This window comes from Electrophorus electricus, chromosome 6 (assembly GCF_041902795.1).
Source record: "Electrophorus electricus isolate QZ-2024a chromosome 6, ASM4190279v1, whole genome shotgun sequence".
Lineage (NCBI taxonomy): Eukaryota > Metazoa > Chordata > Actinopteri > Gymnotiformes > Gymnotidae > Electrophorus > Electrophorus electricus.
In genome coordinates, this window is record NC_137502.1 from 29,822,479 (window position 1) to 29,837,474 (window position 14,996).

Sequence of the window (14,996 nt, forward strand, 5' to 3'; positions counted from 1 at the left end):
GGATGACATACCCCACCATGAGGAACCCTTGGTACAAGGGCACGGACGCAAAGTAGAAGATGGAGGAAAAAACAGCCTGAGAAAAAGAGCAAAGAGCCAAATCAGTCTTCAGTGCTGTCATGAGCTGCCTGTCTGTCTGTGGCTTTCCCTTGCTTTCTCTTTCTATTTCTCCCCACCTCAACTTGTAGGTAAATATCGATTCATGTCCAAACTATGACCTAGGGTGCAATTTAAGTCCAGTCCAAACCGTGAAATTTAACCGCAGTGTAAAAGTTTAAGGTTTAGAGTGGCGCCGTAAGGTGTCCAGCAGTGGGCGTGCACACGGGCGTACTACCTGCATGGCGGAGATGATCATGCCGCGGTGCATGACGAACTGACCGAGGGCGGCGGAGCGCTTGTAGCTGTTGCGGCCGTGAACCATCAGCAGGCGGCCGATGTGCTTGAACTGTGTGATGGAGAAGTCGGCCGCCAGAGACGCCTGCCTGCCCTCCTGCTCACAGCCCCACACGCACGCGCGCAGACACACACACACACACACACACACACACACACACAAAATACATGGAACAGTCGGTGCGGGCACACATTTATAACCATTTAAGGTTTCCCCCAATACCTTCTTTCGACCACCATCTGTAACCATTTTCAGAGAGAGCTAGAATGACGAATACTATGAGAGCTTCCAAATGTCCATAACTAGCTCCTAAAACCAAGCTCTGAAGGTTTGAGAGCTGAACAGGACACACACACACACATGCTAGGTGAGGGCCCCCATGCCTGGGTTAGAGTCCTCTGGTGCATAACAGTGAGTCACATGCAGACAATAGAACACAGCAATTCAGGAGGTCACATTTGGAACTGAGTAAATGTAAAAAACATGAAAGTATTACTCATGGCAACTTTACTGTGACCGATGTTACCTTCCCTTCGATGCCAATACCACAGTCTGCAGCCTGGATCATACTGACATCGTTCCCTCCATCTCCTGAGCACAGAGGGACAGGGGACAGCATTTAAACGTTAGAGCACAAGAACGTCTTGCTTGTAAGTCATACGCAGGTGTACACATCAGCAACTGCTGGCAGGAGCTCCGAGCCCGCTACACGTGTGAACGTTCCACGGTATGCTTAAACGTGTTGCTGAAATAAAAGAATGGAATAAATGGAATGGAAAGAAGAGAGAGGTGTGCATGAAGTGAGTCTGTGCATGCTCGATAACTGACCGATGGCACACGTCCTGTTGGCTGTGTGCTGCTGGAGCAGCCGGACGATCTGGGCCTTCTGTGTGGGTGAGCAGCGGCAGCAGACCACGGCGGGGCACTGACACGCCAGCTCCACCAACTCGTGCTCGTAGTAACGCAAACACACCTGCAGGGAACACACCCGCCCACACGCAAGGTCACCGGGTCCGGGGCCAGCCATAGACGGAGCCGGTGACGGAGACATGCTAGCGGCAGCCTACCTCCAGGGAGTCGCCCGAGATGACCAGCGCACAGTCATGCTTCCTCCGGAAGGCATTCAGCTCCAGGTGGGCCTCCACTCGGTTGGACACCTGCTGGCAGGAAGCGCATGCCACCCACACGGCCAGCAACTGTCAGTTCAAAACTGGAACTGCATTTCATGGTTATTTTGTTAGGTGCTGGCGGCTGACAAGGTCCCACCCACCGGCCTGAAGACGTGGATGTCCTGACTTCGGGCCACCAGGCGGGAGCTTTTGGCTATGCATGTGGCTGTCTCCAGCTTGTCTCCGGTCAACATCCAGATCTGAAAGAGAACACGGGAGATCTGAGGGCGAGGCAAACACTGCCCGCGCCGGGCCGTCGCGGTGCTGCGGGCAGAGTTAGGGCGCGGAGGCTAATGCCAGGGCGGCCGAGGCGGACCTTGATGCCGGCGTTGCGGAGGAGCTCCAGCGTAGGCCTGACGTCGGTCTGCAGCTGGTCCTCCACCCCAGTCAGACACAGCAGCTCCATCTCCCGCTCCAGGCTCTCCACCACCGCTGCCACCTTCAGGGCCCGGTCGTACAGGCTCAACCTTGCCTGGTTATAGCGACTCTACAGAGCGAGAGAGGGAAGGAAGGAGGAGAGTAGGGGGGGGAGAGAGAGAGAGAGAGAGAGAGAGAGAGAGAAAAAGCAGAAATTTGAGCGTAATCACAACTGTGCTGGGGGGGGCGGGGCAGTGGAAGGTCAGTCATGAGGAGGGCAGGTCTGCACCTCAAAGTCCTGATACTGCTCTTCCGACAGAGACTTCTTAGCCACCACCAACGTGCGAAGCCCCTCCCTGGCCATGTTTCCACACTGGGGGGTGGACACACATACACACACACACACACACGTGAGCACACTCCTCTTTAGCACCCACAGAGAGAGAATCACCATTGCAAAATGTAGCATGGGGTCTGTCACATAGCACTTAACTAAAACAAAGTGGGGCAGCGGTTTGTTTTTGAAATGAAAAGCTGTCAAGCTGACTGTTATGCTATGATTGCTTATTGACAAGGCCATCCTCACCAACTACATCACATCACCCACCGACATCATCCACCCACCCACAACACCCAGTTAGAATTAATGACACGCTGTCCTTTACCGCCCCCCAGAAACTCTTTAAAAAATTTTTTTTATTCAGGCCACTCATCAATTGGTCACCTCCAGTGACCCATTGAGCTTGTCCTGCCAACTGCATTATAACCATGGCAACGGGATATGTGATGGGCTCAGCCCCAGGCCCTGTGGCAATCGGTCATGACCTTTTACCTCTTCCTCCAGCCAATCGTTGTACTGCACTATGCTGGCCATGGCAACGTCCGCTCCCTTCATGTAAAAGGTGATCTCACCTGTGGCCTCCTCCTAAATGGTTCATGCATACAAAAGAACAAATACTTAAAAAAACCAAGTTTAAAACGACCATGAAAGAACCTCTGCTTGGTTTGGCACCTCCCTCAGAAAGTACAGTGTGGTCATGATGGGAGGAGATGACTAAACACTCAACAATCAGATCAAACAGGCACTGTTGGAAGACTGAGGTTAAAATACATTCTTAAACACAAATGATATGCACTAGTGCATGAGGTCACACACAGACGTACGTGATCACATCATGGTGTCAGAGACTGACAGGACTGCGAGTGCTCACATCCACACACAGGCACGCACACACACTGGAATACATCCACACACACCCCCCCCCCCCACACACACACACACAGGCACACATCTACACACACCCGCATACAGACCCACACACACATACAGACATCTACACACACACCCCACACACAGGCACAAATCCACACACAGCCACACACAGACCCAAAGACACATATCTACACACCGCCCCCCCCACACAGGCACAAATCCACACACTCACACACACATAGGCACCCTTCAACCCGCCCCCCCCAGGCACACATCCACGTGCATCCCCCCCCCCCCCACATCCACTCTCCCAAACACACATACACACACACCCCCACACAAAACACATCCACAGACCCCCCCCCCACACACACATCCCGAGAGCCCCCACCCCCCCGCACACAGGCACACATCCACACTCTCCCACACACAGATGCAGCCCTACCTTGACGATGATGCCCATGCGTTTGCTCTCAGAGGTGAAGGGGAAGATCTGCAGGATGGTGAAGGTGAGGATCTGACCCACTGGAGTCTTCAGCTGCAGAGAGGTCAGGTCTCGGTTCACCAGGGTCAGCCCCACACTCTCCGTCCAGCGCACCAGAGCCACCTATGCGACACACAACCAGCATGCGAGTCAGTGACTCACTGGATCTGTGTGTGCGCTTGTGTGTGTGTGTGTGTTCGCTCTTTAAGTCAAAGTAGAGATCCCAGCAGGCTATTTTATAAATGGTCAAGCTCACAGCATGTGTTCTGATACTGTACTAGACATGCCTATATCATGCCTACTAAGGAACATAAATGTGTTTTTATCTTCCCTCTGCGCTTCTGTCATCAGGTGTCCTAAAGCCTCTCGGAGACCTCGTACTGCCCACGTACCACCCGAGTGACTGGTGTGAGGACGCCCACAGAGACTCCATCCTACAAGACAAGCCTATCCTTCCTGTACTGCTTAAAAACACCTGTGTGTGGACATGTGGCAGGCAGCATGACGGCAAAGGGCAGGGGTGGACGATTTTAGGGTGCTGTGTACCACGCAGCTTCAGAAAGACGGGAATCTTTCCGGCAGGGCAGAAGCGGCTGTAATCGAACACCAGGCACCGAGCACTTTGGAAACGGGAGGACGAGCAGGTTACCCTGGGACTCCTTAGCACACAAAAACCGAGGCTGTTCTTTAATAATTAGACCCCGTGTGACAGGAAACGTGATCAGAGCGTCGCGAGGAGGGCATGAAAGGACGGAAAGCATTTAGTCACGTCCCCCATCCGGAGGCCTGCGCTGCAGTGGGAATCTCACGGGACCCGGGATCAGGGTACATAGCCAGCTGGTAATTTCCACAAAATAATAAATAGGATAAATAATAATTTATTAAAAATTATCAAACAGACTTATAAAAAAGCACTTTCCAGGTTATGAATTAGTTATATTTCAGATAAATTAGGTGATAGTTGGTTAAGATATTTTTTTTTCACATTAAACAATAAATACAGGATCAAAATGACATTTGAACAGATGTAATGTGTTTCTGCACAGTAGCAAGAGCAGTCAAATATCAAATGAGGCCAGATCCACGTGGGAATGGGATTCTACCACTCAATCTAAAAGAAAGTTCGATTTCAGCTGGTGTTTGTTTTAGGATGCATCTGCATCTTCAGTGACTTCATTTACAGTGATTTAATTTACTTACTTTACACAGGTGAACAGATACTATGCAAATTTCTCCACAGGAAAAAACAAGAATGTGCGTAATCCCTATTAAGCCCTCATACACTTTCTCATGCATGATGCTCATCAGATCTCCATTAAGCTCCTCTCACATGTTCACATAAGGAAAACACATCTATGAAACCCATAAATGCATTTTTAGGGTATTTATAGAACATTTAGGATGTTGGGAAATTACAATCGGTTTCACTTTTAGTGTGACAACGATATTTTGCCACAGTTTCGCAATATGGAACTTCTGTCCAGATTGCCCCGCCCTCGCGTCCATCACGGCCTTGGGCTCGCTCGAGGACGCAGCCACTGAAAGGTAGACGTGCGTGCACGCGTGCGGCAGAGGGGTGTAGAGCAGAGCGCCAGCCTCCCTGAGAAAATTAAATATTGATCACTCACACAGAGAAGACAACAGTGAAGATAACGCACCAGCATTAAAGGAAGTAAATAAATAGACATATCAAGTGAGAAGAGGGGACAGGCAATTCCACTGGAACAGATCTTTATCTCTTGCTGACCCCTTAAAAGACACTCTCCACAGAAAGACCCAAGGAGAGAGAATGTCCCGGGGCGCTTGTCAAATTCTGATGAGCTACAGTGAATGGATTTGCTCTGAACTGTAATATCTGTAATCTGTAAACTGTAATCTGGAAATATACCGCCATCGCTTCAGATACTGGAACTGTACTAGGGAGTGCTTGGGAGATGTTGGGATGCACCTTGCGGTCAGAGATGCAAGTTTTTAGCTAAAACAACAGCTGCTGTTGTGATAATATGCAGTGTGTTGTTTTTGTGACTCTTATGTACAAGGAGCTCTTGGTTCTCTCTTCCCTTACCCTTATACAGTAACAACTGAACCATAAATACATGCTAAGTATCTCGACAGAAAACTTCCTCACGTGTGACCCGCTCACGCCCTCCCTGCCGACAATATTTACTGAGTTCCCTCTCAGATTTCTCTAATAACACATCTACGTCTATATTACCATTCAATGGGGCGGTAAATTCTAGGCTAGCGTGGTCATAAATGTCAAAGAGCAGAGTGTATAGGATTACACATATAGAGCATTGAGAAGGCAAGAGGCCAGTGTATTAGCGTGACTTATTCTTTAGGATCATAGAGCTATCTGTTCTGGCAGGCCTTGAAGTCCAGCACTGAGAAAGTAAAGAAATCGTAGAATGATGGAGTCGGATTTCAGGGACACTGAGTGGGGACTATCCTTCCACAAAAAGGAAAACGCCTAGATTCCCAGAGTTTTTAATCTGTGTGGGATTAACACAAGGCCAAAAGTATGATGCAGACACAGCCCTGCTTTTTTCACTCAGTTCAATCTATTAATTTTATCAATCCAGTCTAATCTGTGCGTTCTCTGCCAGGCGCTCTGAACAAGCCGAGAGAAAGCCTCCGTAGCCTGGACCTCCGGGCTTGGTGTTGTATCAAGGGCACTGACCTCATCAGGGCTGGAGGCCTGGTAGGTTCGGTTGTGGTCGCCGAAGTCCTGGTCAGCCTCAGTGCCCTCGGCCTCGGCCATGCCGGTGCGTGTCTCGTAGACAGGCGTGACGTTGTGGCACAGCGCGATGGCCTTAACGGCCTCGTGCACACGGCTTACAACACTCTTGCGCACCTTGGGGGCGGAGGGCGTGGCCGTGTGGGAGGGCGTGGCAGAGGCACCAGTGCCACTGGATGCAACCGAGCACGGCTGGAGGAGCGGAAAGGCATGCGCGCGCGCACACACACACACACACACACACACACACACACAGAAATACGTGTGAAAACACTTGGCTCAAATGACATGCCCAACTCTGTGTGGGCTTACAAAAGCAATAATTTCAGTCTTTTAATTACTATTTCATTAAAAGGGGGGAAAGCATCAGCAAAAGACAACTGTATGAAAAAAGATTTCCATGAGTACGTACCATGCTCTGTATCGTACACAAACAAAGTGAGCGAACCTTCAAAGTGCGTCTAAAATGTCCTCCTCTTAGCACACAGAGCTGCTGCTTTCAGACATCCCGGACGGAAAACGTGGTGTCATCTTAGAAAGGTCACAGATGTTCATGCCTTGCCTTTAACTACCAGTTAACTACCCGACTAAGGGGGACGCAAACGAGACACATCATTCATCTTTCCCCTGTCATAACTGTCCGTGGAGGCTGCAACACCTCCAGCTGCTGCGAGTGCTGCATTTCTGTCTCTCTGTGTGTGTGTGTGTGTGTGTGTGTGTGCGTGGTGTGTGCATGTGTGTGTGTGGGGCTCTGCTCCACTGGAGCAGGTGATTTTTCCTGATTAGCCTCCTCTTCCCTCAGAGAGCTCCACTGAGGAGAAGAGATGACAGGCTTCAAACAAACGCCTCCCCTCACCCCTAACACGGGCACACACACACACACACACACACAAAGTTTGGCAGAGGCGAAGCCCACTGCCCTGCAACCTTTTCAAGCCGCTTCACCTGGCCACGTTCTCCAACCCACCAATCTCACACTGTGCGCATGGCCACGTTCTATAACCCTCCACCCTGCACCTCGCTGCCTGAGCCACAGGTCACAACCAAACATTTTCGTTCCAAGCCAAAGAGCGAGCCCGTTCCAACGACCTGGCGAAAGAAGAAAGCCTTCCTGGCTTCCACAGGGCCAAACATGGCCCTCACTGTCTCTGGCCTCTCAGGCACAGCACTCACACACAGAGCTCACACATGACTGCAGCCAGCACAGACGAGATGAGGCCACAGTCATCAATAAACGACATTATGTTTATTGATGCCTGTCTAATTCAATTTCGCCCAGATTTCATTACGCGCGGCGTGAACCCTCCCCCTGGGGCATCTCTATAATGAGGAAATGATGGATTTCTGGGGCTGCAGCACTTCCAGTTAAGCTGTCACTCATGTCGTCGTTTCAGTAATAAAGGGCTGTGCGCTGTGGCATAGAAATCAATGGGGTCTATGGCTTTGCCACTAGGCCACCATGTTGCTGGAACAGAATACATGCAACTCACAGACCACACACACACATTCATGCTCACAACCACATATGCACATAGTTCTCTTTAACAATAAAGTGGAAGAATCACTGTTCATTATTATTAATGTGGAACTTTATTACACACTTACACCTTGCCTTTAATTCTATAGTCCATCTGTTGCCGCGCCACTTTGTGTTCAGTGCGAGGTCTGTGTGTGAAGGCGGAGATCACATGACCAGAGGACAGAAGAACCAAGCTTTCTGTGTTTTACTGCTGTCTCACCTGCGCGTGGGACTGCACAATGTGGCTCTGGACTTCGTCCATGGTATCCGTCCCGTATGACACCGTGCCCAGGTGGAGGCGCTTGAACACCATCTCGTTCTGCGTGAGGGTGCCTGGGGGGGGGGGGGGGACACGCCCGTGAGCGTAAGGGAGAAACGCGGGAGCAACGCATTAGCAGCAGCCGAGCGCGTAGTGACAGAGGCCCAAAGGCCGCCCCCCCCGGGGCGCTTGGGTGCTACTCGGGGAGCCCCTCCCTCAGACAAGGCCTGTGCATTGCAGCCGTACCCGTCTTGTCGGTGAGCAGGTAGACCAGGCGGCCCAGCTCTTCGGGGATGGTGCTGGTCCGCACCACGGTACCAGGGATGTTCTCGTCTTTCATGATAATCCAGCCGTACGCCGACTTGCCCATGTCCAGATTCACCCGCAGGCTGGTTGTGGAGCGCACACACACACACGCACGTGGAGTCTTAATTTCTAACACCAGCCAGATTTATAAAACTCACTTTCAGTTCTTTTACTGGCTGTGTTCATGGTTCATACAGATTGTGGCCCTGTCTTGGCCTAACAGTTCTGTGGATGTGTAGGTGGAGGGCGTGTAACCAAAGCCGTCTACCTGATGGGGATGATGTAGGAAAACAAAACCACAAAGCGGAACAGGTTCCGGAACCAGGGTCCGACGAAGCCCTGCAGTGCTACCATGACAACGGACAGCACCACCTGGGCCAGAAACAGTGCCTTGGTCAGACGGTTCAGCTCCAGATCCAGCAAGCCTACCTGAGAGAGGGAAAGAGAGTGGGATGGAGGGAGGGAGAGAGAGAGAGAGAGAGAGAGAGAGAGAGAGGGAGGGAGGGCAGGCGTGTACAAAGCTTTTACTTCTTTTCATGGCCACTTTAACATATGGATAATTCTGAAAGCACCAGGTATGTACCAAGTCAGCTTAAAGAATGCAGCTCAAATTCCAGCTCACTCACTCTCCCTGTCTGGGTGATGTGGAATTACGGTATGAATGTCTAAAAAAATTCTTCCCAACAGAATTAATCATCTTTCAAAACACATAAAGAAAAAGCCACTTATAACACATCCCCATACAATGAGTCCATCAACAACTCAGTCAAGTGCAAAACCTCAGAATTTCTCATGCTCTGTGTGTGTGTGTGTGTGTGTGTGTGTGTGTGTGTGTGTGTGTATAGGCGCGCTCGCACGCATATGTGTTTGTGTGCATAAAGACGCAGATGAGTGGCATTTCTGCATAAACCTCCCGCTTGTTGCTCAATCTCAATGAAAAGTACTAGAGGCAAAACAGGCAAAAAATAAAAAGTGGAACGCTTCCATATAGAGACGGCCCTTCCGACAAAAGCACTCGAGCTTCCCCTTTCATTTTCAAGTGCGCCCCTCAGCCAATGGAATATGTGGGAAAATTATGTCAAAAAGAAGTCCTTCCTCCGGCTGCACGGCCTCCCAACAACACAGGGCTCTTTCATCCTAGCATGCCAATAAAAACAGCAACACACAACGTGGCTCTCTGGGGGGAAGGAAAAAAACAACCCAAAAACAACAAAAAAAGAAGCTTCTTGAAAATGAGGGGGAGACAGGGTAGGACAAAAAAAGGGGGGTTGCTACTGGTGGCGTCCCAGTCTGAGCCGGGCGAGCTCGGGAGAGAGGTGTTGGCTGCAGGCGCACGCTGAGCGGCCCCTTCCTGCCTGCACCATGTTACAAGCTGGGGGTGGTGGTAGAGAGACAGGGAGGGCGGGGGTGGTGGGGAGAGACAGGGCGGGCGGGGGTGGTGGTAGAGAGACAGGGCGGGCGGGGGTGGGGATGGTGGTAGAGAGACAGGGCGGGCGGGGGTGGTGGGGGGGAGAGACAGGGAGGGCGGGGGTGGTGGTAGAGAGACAGGGAGGGCGGGGGTGGTGCGGGGGAGAGACAGGGAGGGCGGGGGTGGTGGTAGAGAGACAGGGAGGGCGGGGGTGGTGGTAGAGAGACAGGGAGGGCGGGGGTGGTGCGGGGGAGATACAGGGAGGGCGGGGGTGGTGCGGGGGAGATACAGGGAGGGCGGGGGTGGTGCGGGGGAGAGACAGGGAGGGCGGGGGTGGGGGGGGGAGAGACAAGGCGGGTGGGGATGGTGGTAGAGAGACAGGGAGGGCGGGGGTGGTGGTAGAGAGACAGGGAGGGCGGGGGTGGTGCGGGGGAGAGACAGGGAGGGCGGGGGTGGTGGTAGAGAGACAGGGAGGGCGGGGGTGGTGGTAGAGAGACAGGGAGGGCGGGGGTGGTGGTAGAGAGACAGGGAGGGCGGGGGTGGTGGTAGAGAGACAGGGAGGGCGGGGGTGGTGGTAGAGAGACAGGGAGGGCGGGGGAGATACAGGGAGGGCGGGGGTGGTGCGGGGGAGATACAGGGAGGGCGGGGGTGGTGCGGGGGAGAGACAGGGAGGGCGGGGGTGGTGCGGGGGAGAGACAGGGAGGGTGGGGTGGGGGGGGAGGATTAGAATGAAGCAAAATTAAGACACAAGACGCAGTTCCCGGCTGAAAGCGAGGAATCCCCCTTTATGAAGCCGAAACAATAAATCCTGGCGAGGCTGGGATCGGGATCGGATGAAGTCATTATTCATGCGGCCCGAGTTGAAGAAAGAGTCTCCATTACCTCGAGCTAAAGATGCTATCAATGAGCGCAGAGCGCATATTCCTCCCCATTCATAGCAGGCCGAATTCGAGTGAAAGGAACGGCCCGGCCCCCGCCCGCGCTCCTCATGTGTGAAATCCGATGACGACTTGATGCCGCATGAATATTCACGAGCTGAAATCCATCAACTATATTGGGCCTGAGAGTGTGTTGCAACAATATGGCATTGAACTAGTGAACAAGCAAAGTGTTGTGGATGTACAAGCGGATAATGATATGGTACACATCCTGAGGTCTGCACGACTGGGACAAGTCAGCTTATGGGGAGACCTATTGGACTACAATTTGCAAAAAAACCACAAACTTTATATATATATATATATATATATATATATATATATATATATATATATATATATATATATATATATATATAAAGTTTATATATATATATATATATAGGCTCAGTGTGTGGTCTGGGGAAATGTCTTGACCAAAATGTGTTGTGTTCACTTCAAACATTTCTCAGGTCAGTGTTCTGCAATCCTCAGTTCTGGCATCATGTGTATTCATGAGCACTTAAGTGGTAAACCAGAACTACGTCCACATTTCTTTCCAGTATTTTTCTTTTCCTTCGTTGCAGGTTTTTGAATGCTTTAAACGAATGTTTAAACCTGAATTTAAGTTTAGCATTTACTACTTCCCCTTTGGAGAAGCGCGGAGCCTCTGTAAAAGATAGCCATGCGTACAGTACCCACATTATGACACATTATGCGTGTGAGTGACTCCTAGAGTGACAAAACCACCCCACAAAAAGTTCTCAGCGGTTGTAGAGAACTGCAAAAGTGTCACGTCAATGATAAGCAGCAGGCTAAGACTGCACAGCCCTGTTTACTCACTCTCTTGTGACGAACAGACACTCTACCTAGAGCATGGTCATGTCACTCAAACTGATGGCAGCATGATCCTTATCACAGAGAACACCCTTCCATATTAAAGAAGCCACACACACACACACACACACACACACACACACACACACACACACACACACAATGAAGCAAAAGCCAACATGCTGTCAGCAGCTTCACGTGAGAGCTGAGCATGTACAGTGTCAAGACAAATAGTGAGCGGCGGGTGCAACTTCTGTATCGACTGCCGGGCCGCCATTTCGTGCTCCCCGTCGGCACGTCTGACACGGGCTCCCTGAGATATTGAATTCCACTCAGTCGGAATTCGTGGGGTGGTGCACCCCTCAACAGACCCCCAACCTCAGCGATTCAGCTGAAGTCTTTGCTGTCAACATAGACCCGACCATGGTGGGGGGGATGAGAAACGTGGATTCCATCCAGACCTATAGCATGCTACACTACACAGACAGGCACCGCTGTAACAGTTCCACAACCTATGTAGAACTTTTTGATCTCTGCAGTACATCTGAGACTGTCCTCGTCTAAATCTATCATTAAACGCAAGGACAGAACACCTGTCCAGACATTCTAGCTACTGACTCGGTTCCAGTGCAAGCTTACTGTGTTCTCTTTTGGCGAGAGGGCTCAGTGGCGGTGTGTGAAATACATGGGTGGACAACGCGGTAATATGATTGTTGTTGTGACGACCTGTCATGAGATGCTTTTCTTAGCATTTCGTGAACACGGTCAGTAGTTCTACAAACACTGACTATCAGCAAGTTTAATTCTGAAAGAATTACAGAAAGACTGTAAACAGAGATTTCACACCATCAAACTGAAACTGGATAGCAACCAAGTAGCCAACTGGATATATCTGGATTATGTCAATATTATATTTAGTTTATTTTTGTTGTGTATTTATTTGTTGTTTTACTTTTCCATGAATTTCATAAATAGCACTGTTATGTATACCTTATTAAATTCATAGCATTTTTTTATGTGACACTAAAACGCTACCTTTTTTTCTTGGTGCAAAGTATCCAATTTATTAGATCAACTCAGAAGAATTTAATATTGTAAAACAAATCCTGCATCGTGAAAATTAGTATATGATGTTTTTGTCAAATCACCTATCTGTAGTGAAATGGTAGTGAATCCACATAGAGAAAATACTTAATTAAAGATGTACCCCAACTGCCCCTGACATTCATTTGCAGACACCCTCATTTGTGAATACACACAAAAATGAAAGACCGACCTTGTTCTTTGACTGAGATGTGTTCAGCACACTCCTCGTCTCTTTTCCTGTATATATTACAACGCCTATTACAGTACCTGAGAGGGAGAGAACAAGAAAAAAAAACAGCAGACAACAAGAATTAATCAAAGTTCTCCAATTAGCTGATAGAAAAAGCATTTGGGTCAACAAACCATTTTGTAACAGCTGTTCCAGAGGCTGAGATGAAAACAAATGATCCAACAGGCCTGAGTCCTAAAATTGAGCAATTATGAAACAAGCCTAATAAAAGTCAAATCAATACTGCAGTGTGGTACTTGACAGATTCATTAGAGGAAACAAGTAGCAGATGAAACAAGTGACACCATTATCAAACCAAACACAAACGGAGCCCTTCAATCTATCCACTGCACTTTCCGAAACACAGAAGCCTTTGTCTTTGGTGTAATCCGCAGACAAATGTCTATTCTTTTTTCCAGGGTCTGACACCTTCAGCTGTACGCCAGCATGCACCGGAGTCGATCCCACAGGTTTTTTTTTTTTTAATGGCGCAGGACTGCAGGGAATATCGCTTTCCATCTGCAGGGATCTTGTGTTGAGTCTGCATGGAAGAAAGGATGATGTCAGGTGTCCAACTGTGAGGATGGAACGAGGGAGAGGGGGGCGGGGGCGACTCCGTCCAAGGACAGGGCAAGGAACGGGGGACTGGGGCGAGGAGAAACCTCAAGGCCCTGGAGAACCGAGCAAGAAGCAACCACGGGTCGATGTAAAGGTGATCTCTGACACAAGTAGGAGGGCTTCGGGGAGCGGCAGAGCTTTACTGGTCGATTGGGGTCGGGTTCCCCCTTCGCGGCCCTTGTAGGCAGCAGTGAAAGCGGAGTGGCCAGGCTGATCCCAGATCAGCGCTCTGGGGAGAAGAGGCAGCGGTGGCAGTGGCGGCGAGGGCGCTGCTTCAGCACCCATTAGCAGCTCATCATGTTTCTCTGGCTTAATGCCGAGCAGTCTGCGCTGAAGAGTCACGATCGTCTGTGAAACGCAGACGATTATGAAACCTTTCAAGACGCGCCGCATTGTCCTCAAGAAAACAACAAACAGACAGCAACTTGACCAATGCCGCCCATTCCACGACCCCGTGTTTCTGAAACTGAAAAGCACACCGGACTGTTTGCTTCCCTTTGTATGCTGGTATGAACGTGGTCGGCGTGTGTATGTGAGAGGAGGAGAGGAAGGGGTGTATGCTTACCAGATGCCACCACAGTACTAGCCCAAAGAGTGTTCTCAATACTCAGGCTCTCATGAACGGGAGGGTCACAGTCCTCCTGCAGGGCGAAACGAGAATGATTAAACAGCGCCGGCATCACAAGGGAGAGACTACCAATACAAGAGCACTTATGATTTCCAGAGTGTGCACTGCTAACCAGAATAGAAACACAATCCATTCAAAAGAAAAAGGAAGTTTATTTTACTTTTTTACTTCCATTTGCCTTGTTTACAATAGTGGCAAAGATTATCTTGGAAAGGATTCTTTAGCACAGCCCCATTGAGTTGGGCAGTTCATAAGTTTACTGCACGAACAGAAATATACTGTTAAATTACATTGTGTAATTAATCTGTCCACACAACATGCTGTGGATGGATGAACCCAAATGATCTCTAATTAGCAAGTGTCAAAAGGCTTATAATAGATAGTGAGAATGAGGCATACACACACTGTTATTTAGATACAAATACACCGACCCAGAGCGACCCGCCCACACACACACACACCCATACACACAAACACACACTCACACACCCATACACACAAACACACACTCACAAACACACACACACAGAAATGCACAGCTTTCCTCCTCTGCCTATATCTGGTCAGCAGATGTAGTAATCTCCTACTGTCAAATAACAAAGCTTCTTTGATGCCAAGTTTATGTCCAGCTAAATGAGAAGTTAATTCTGTTGTGCTCGCATTATGTTTCGGGGAACTGCGACTGACTAAAGCAGAGGTTGGCAAAAAGAAATGAAAGAAAGTCCTGACACAGAAGCTACAGACTTAAGACAAATTTTAAAAAGCTGCACAAAACAGTCAATATCTAAAGCAGAAATTCACACACATGAAAATATCCCTTTACAGGAAAAGAACC

The 14,996-nt window shown here is 49.7% G+C and overlaps 1 protein-coding gene across 8 annotated transcripts in view; it reads right to left on the bottom strand.

Moving 5' to 3' along the window:
• Positions 1 to 14,996, bottom strand: part of atp9b (ATPase phospholipid transporting 9B) — a 31,817-nt gene that overhangs the window by 4,861 nt on the left and 11,960 nt on the right. For 4 of the 8 annotated variants that reach the window (XR_014124261.1, XM_081716349.1, XM_035525279.2 and 1 more), the window contains exons 10-25: positions 14,099 to 14,174; positions 12,877 to 12,953; positions 8,707 to 8,867; positions 8,379 to 8,521; positions 8,094 to 8,206; positions 6,298 to 6,546; positions 3,579 to 3,740; positions 2,753 to 2,845; positions 2,210 to 2,293; positions 1,880 to 2,050; positions 1,665 to 1,763; positions 1,462 to 1,554; positions 1,223 to 1,367; positions 921 to 985; positions 335 to 490; positions 12 to 76 (exon numbers count right to left, since the gene is read on the bottom strand). Coding sequence is in view for 7 of the 8 variants with exons in the window: in XM_081716349.1 (XP_081572475.1) it covers positions 12 to 76; positions 335 to 490; positions 921 to 985; positions 1,223 to 1,367; positions 1,462 to 1,554; positions 1,665 to 1,763; positions 1,880 to 2,050; positions 2,210 to 2,293; positions 2,753 to 2,845; positions 3,579 to 3,740; positions 6,298 to 6,546; positions 8,094 to 8,206; positions 8,379 to 8,521; positions 8,707 to 8,867; positions 12,877 to 12,953; positions 14,099 to 14,174 (1,952 nt within the window). In the remaining variant the exon portion in view is untranslated. The remainder of the gene's footprint in view (positions 1 to 11; positions 77 to 334; positions 491 to 920; positions 986 to 1,222; positions 1,368 to 1,461; positions 1,555 to 1,664; positions 1,764 to 1,879; positions 2,051 to 2,209; positions 2,294 to 2,752; positions 2,846 to 3,578; positions 3,741 to 6,297; positions 6,547 to 8,093; positions 8,207 to 8,378; positions 8,522 to 8,706; positions 8,868 to 12,876; positions 12,954 to 14,098; positions 14,175 to 14,996) is intronic. The other 4 variants (XM_081716350.1, XM_035525280.2, XM_081716354.1 and 1 more) reach the window with 3 other exon arrangements.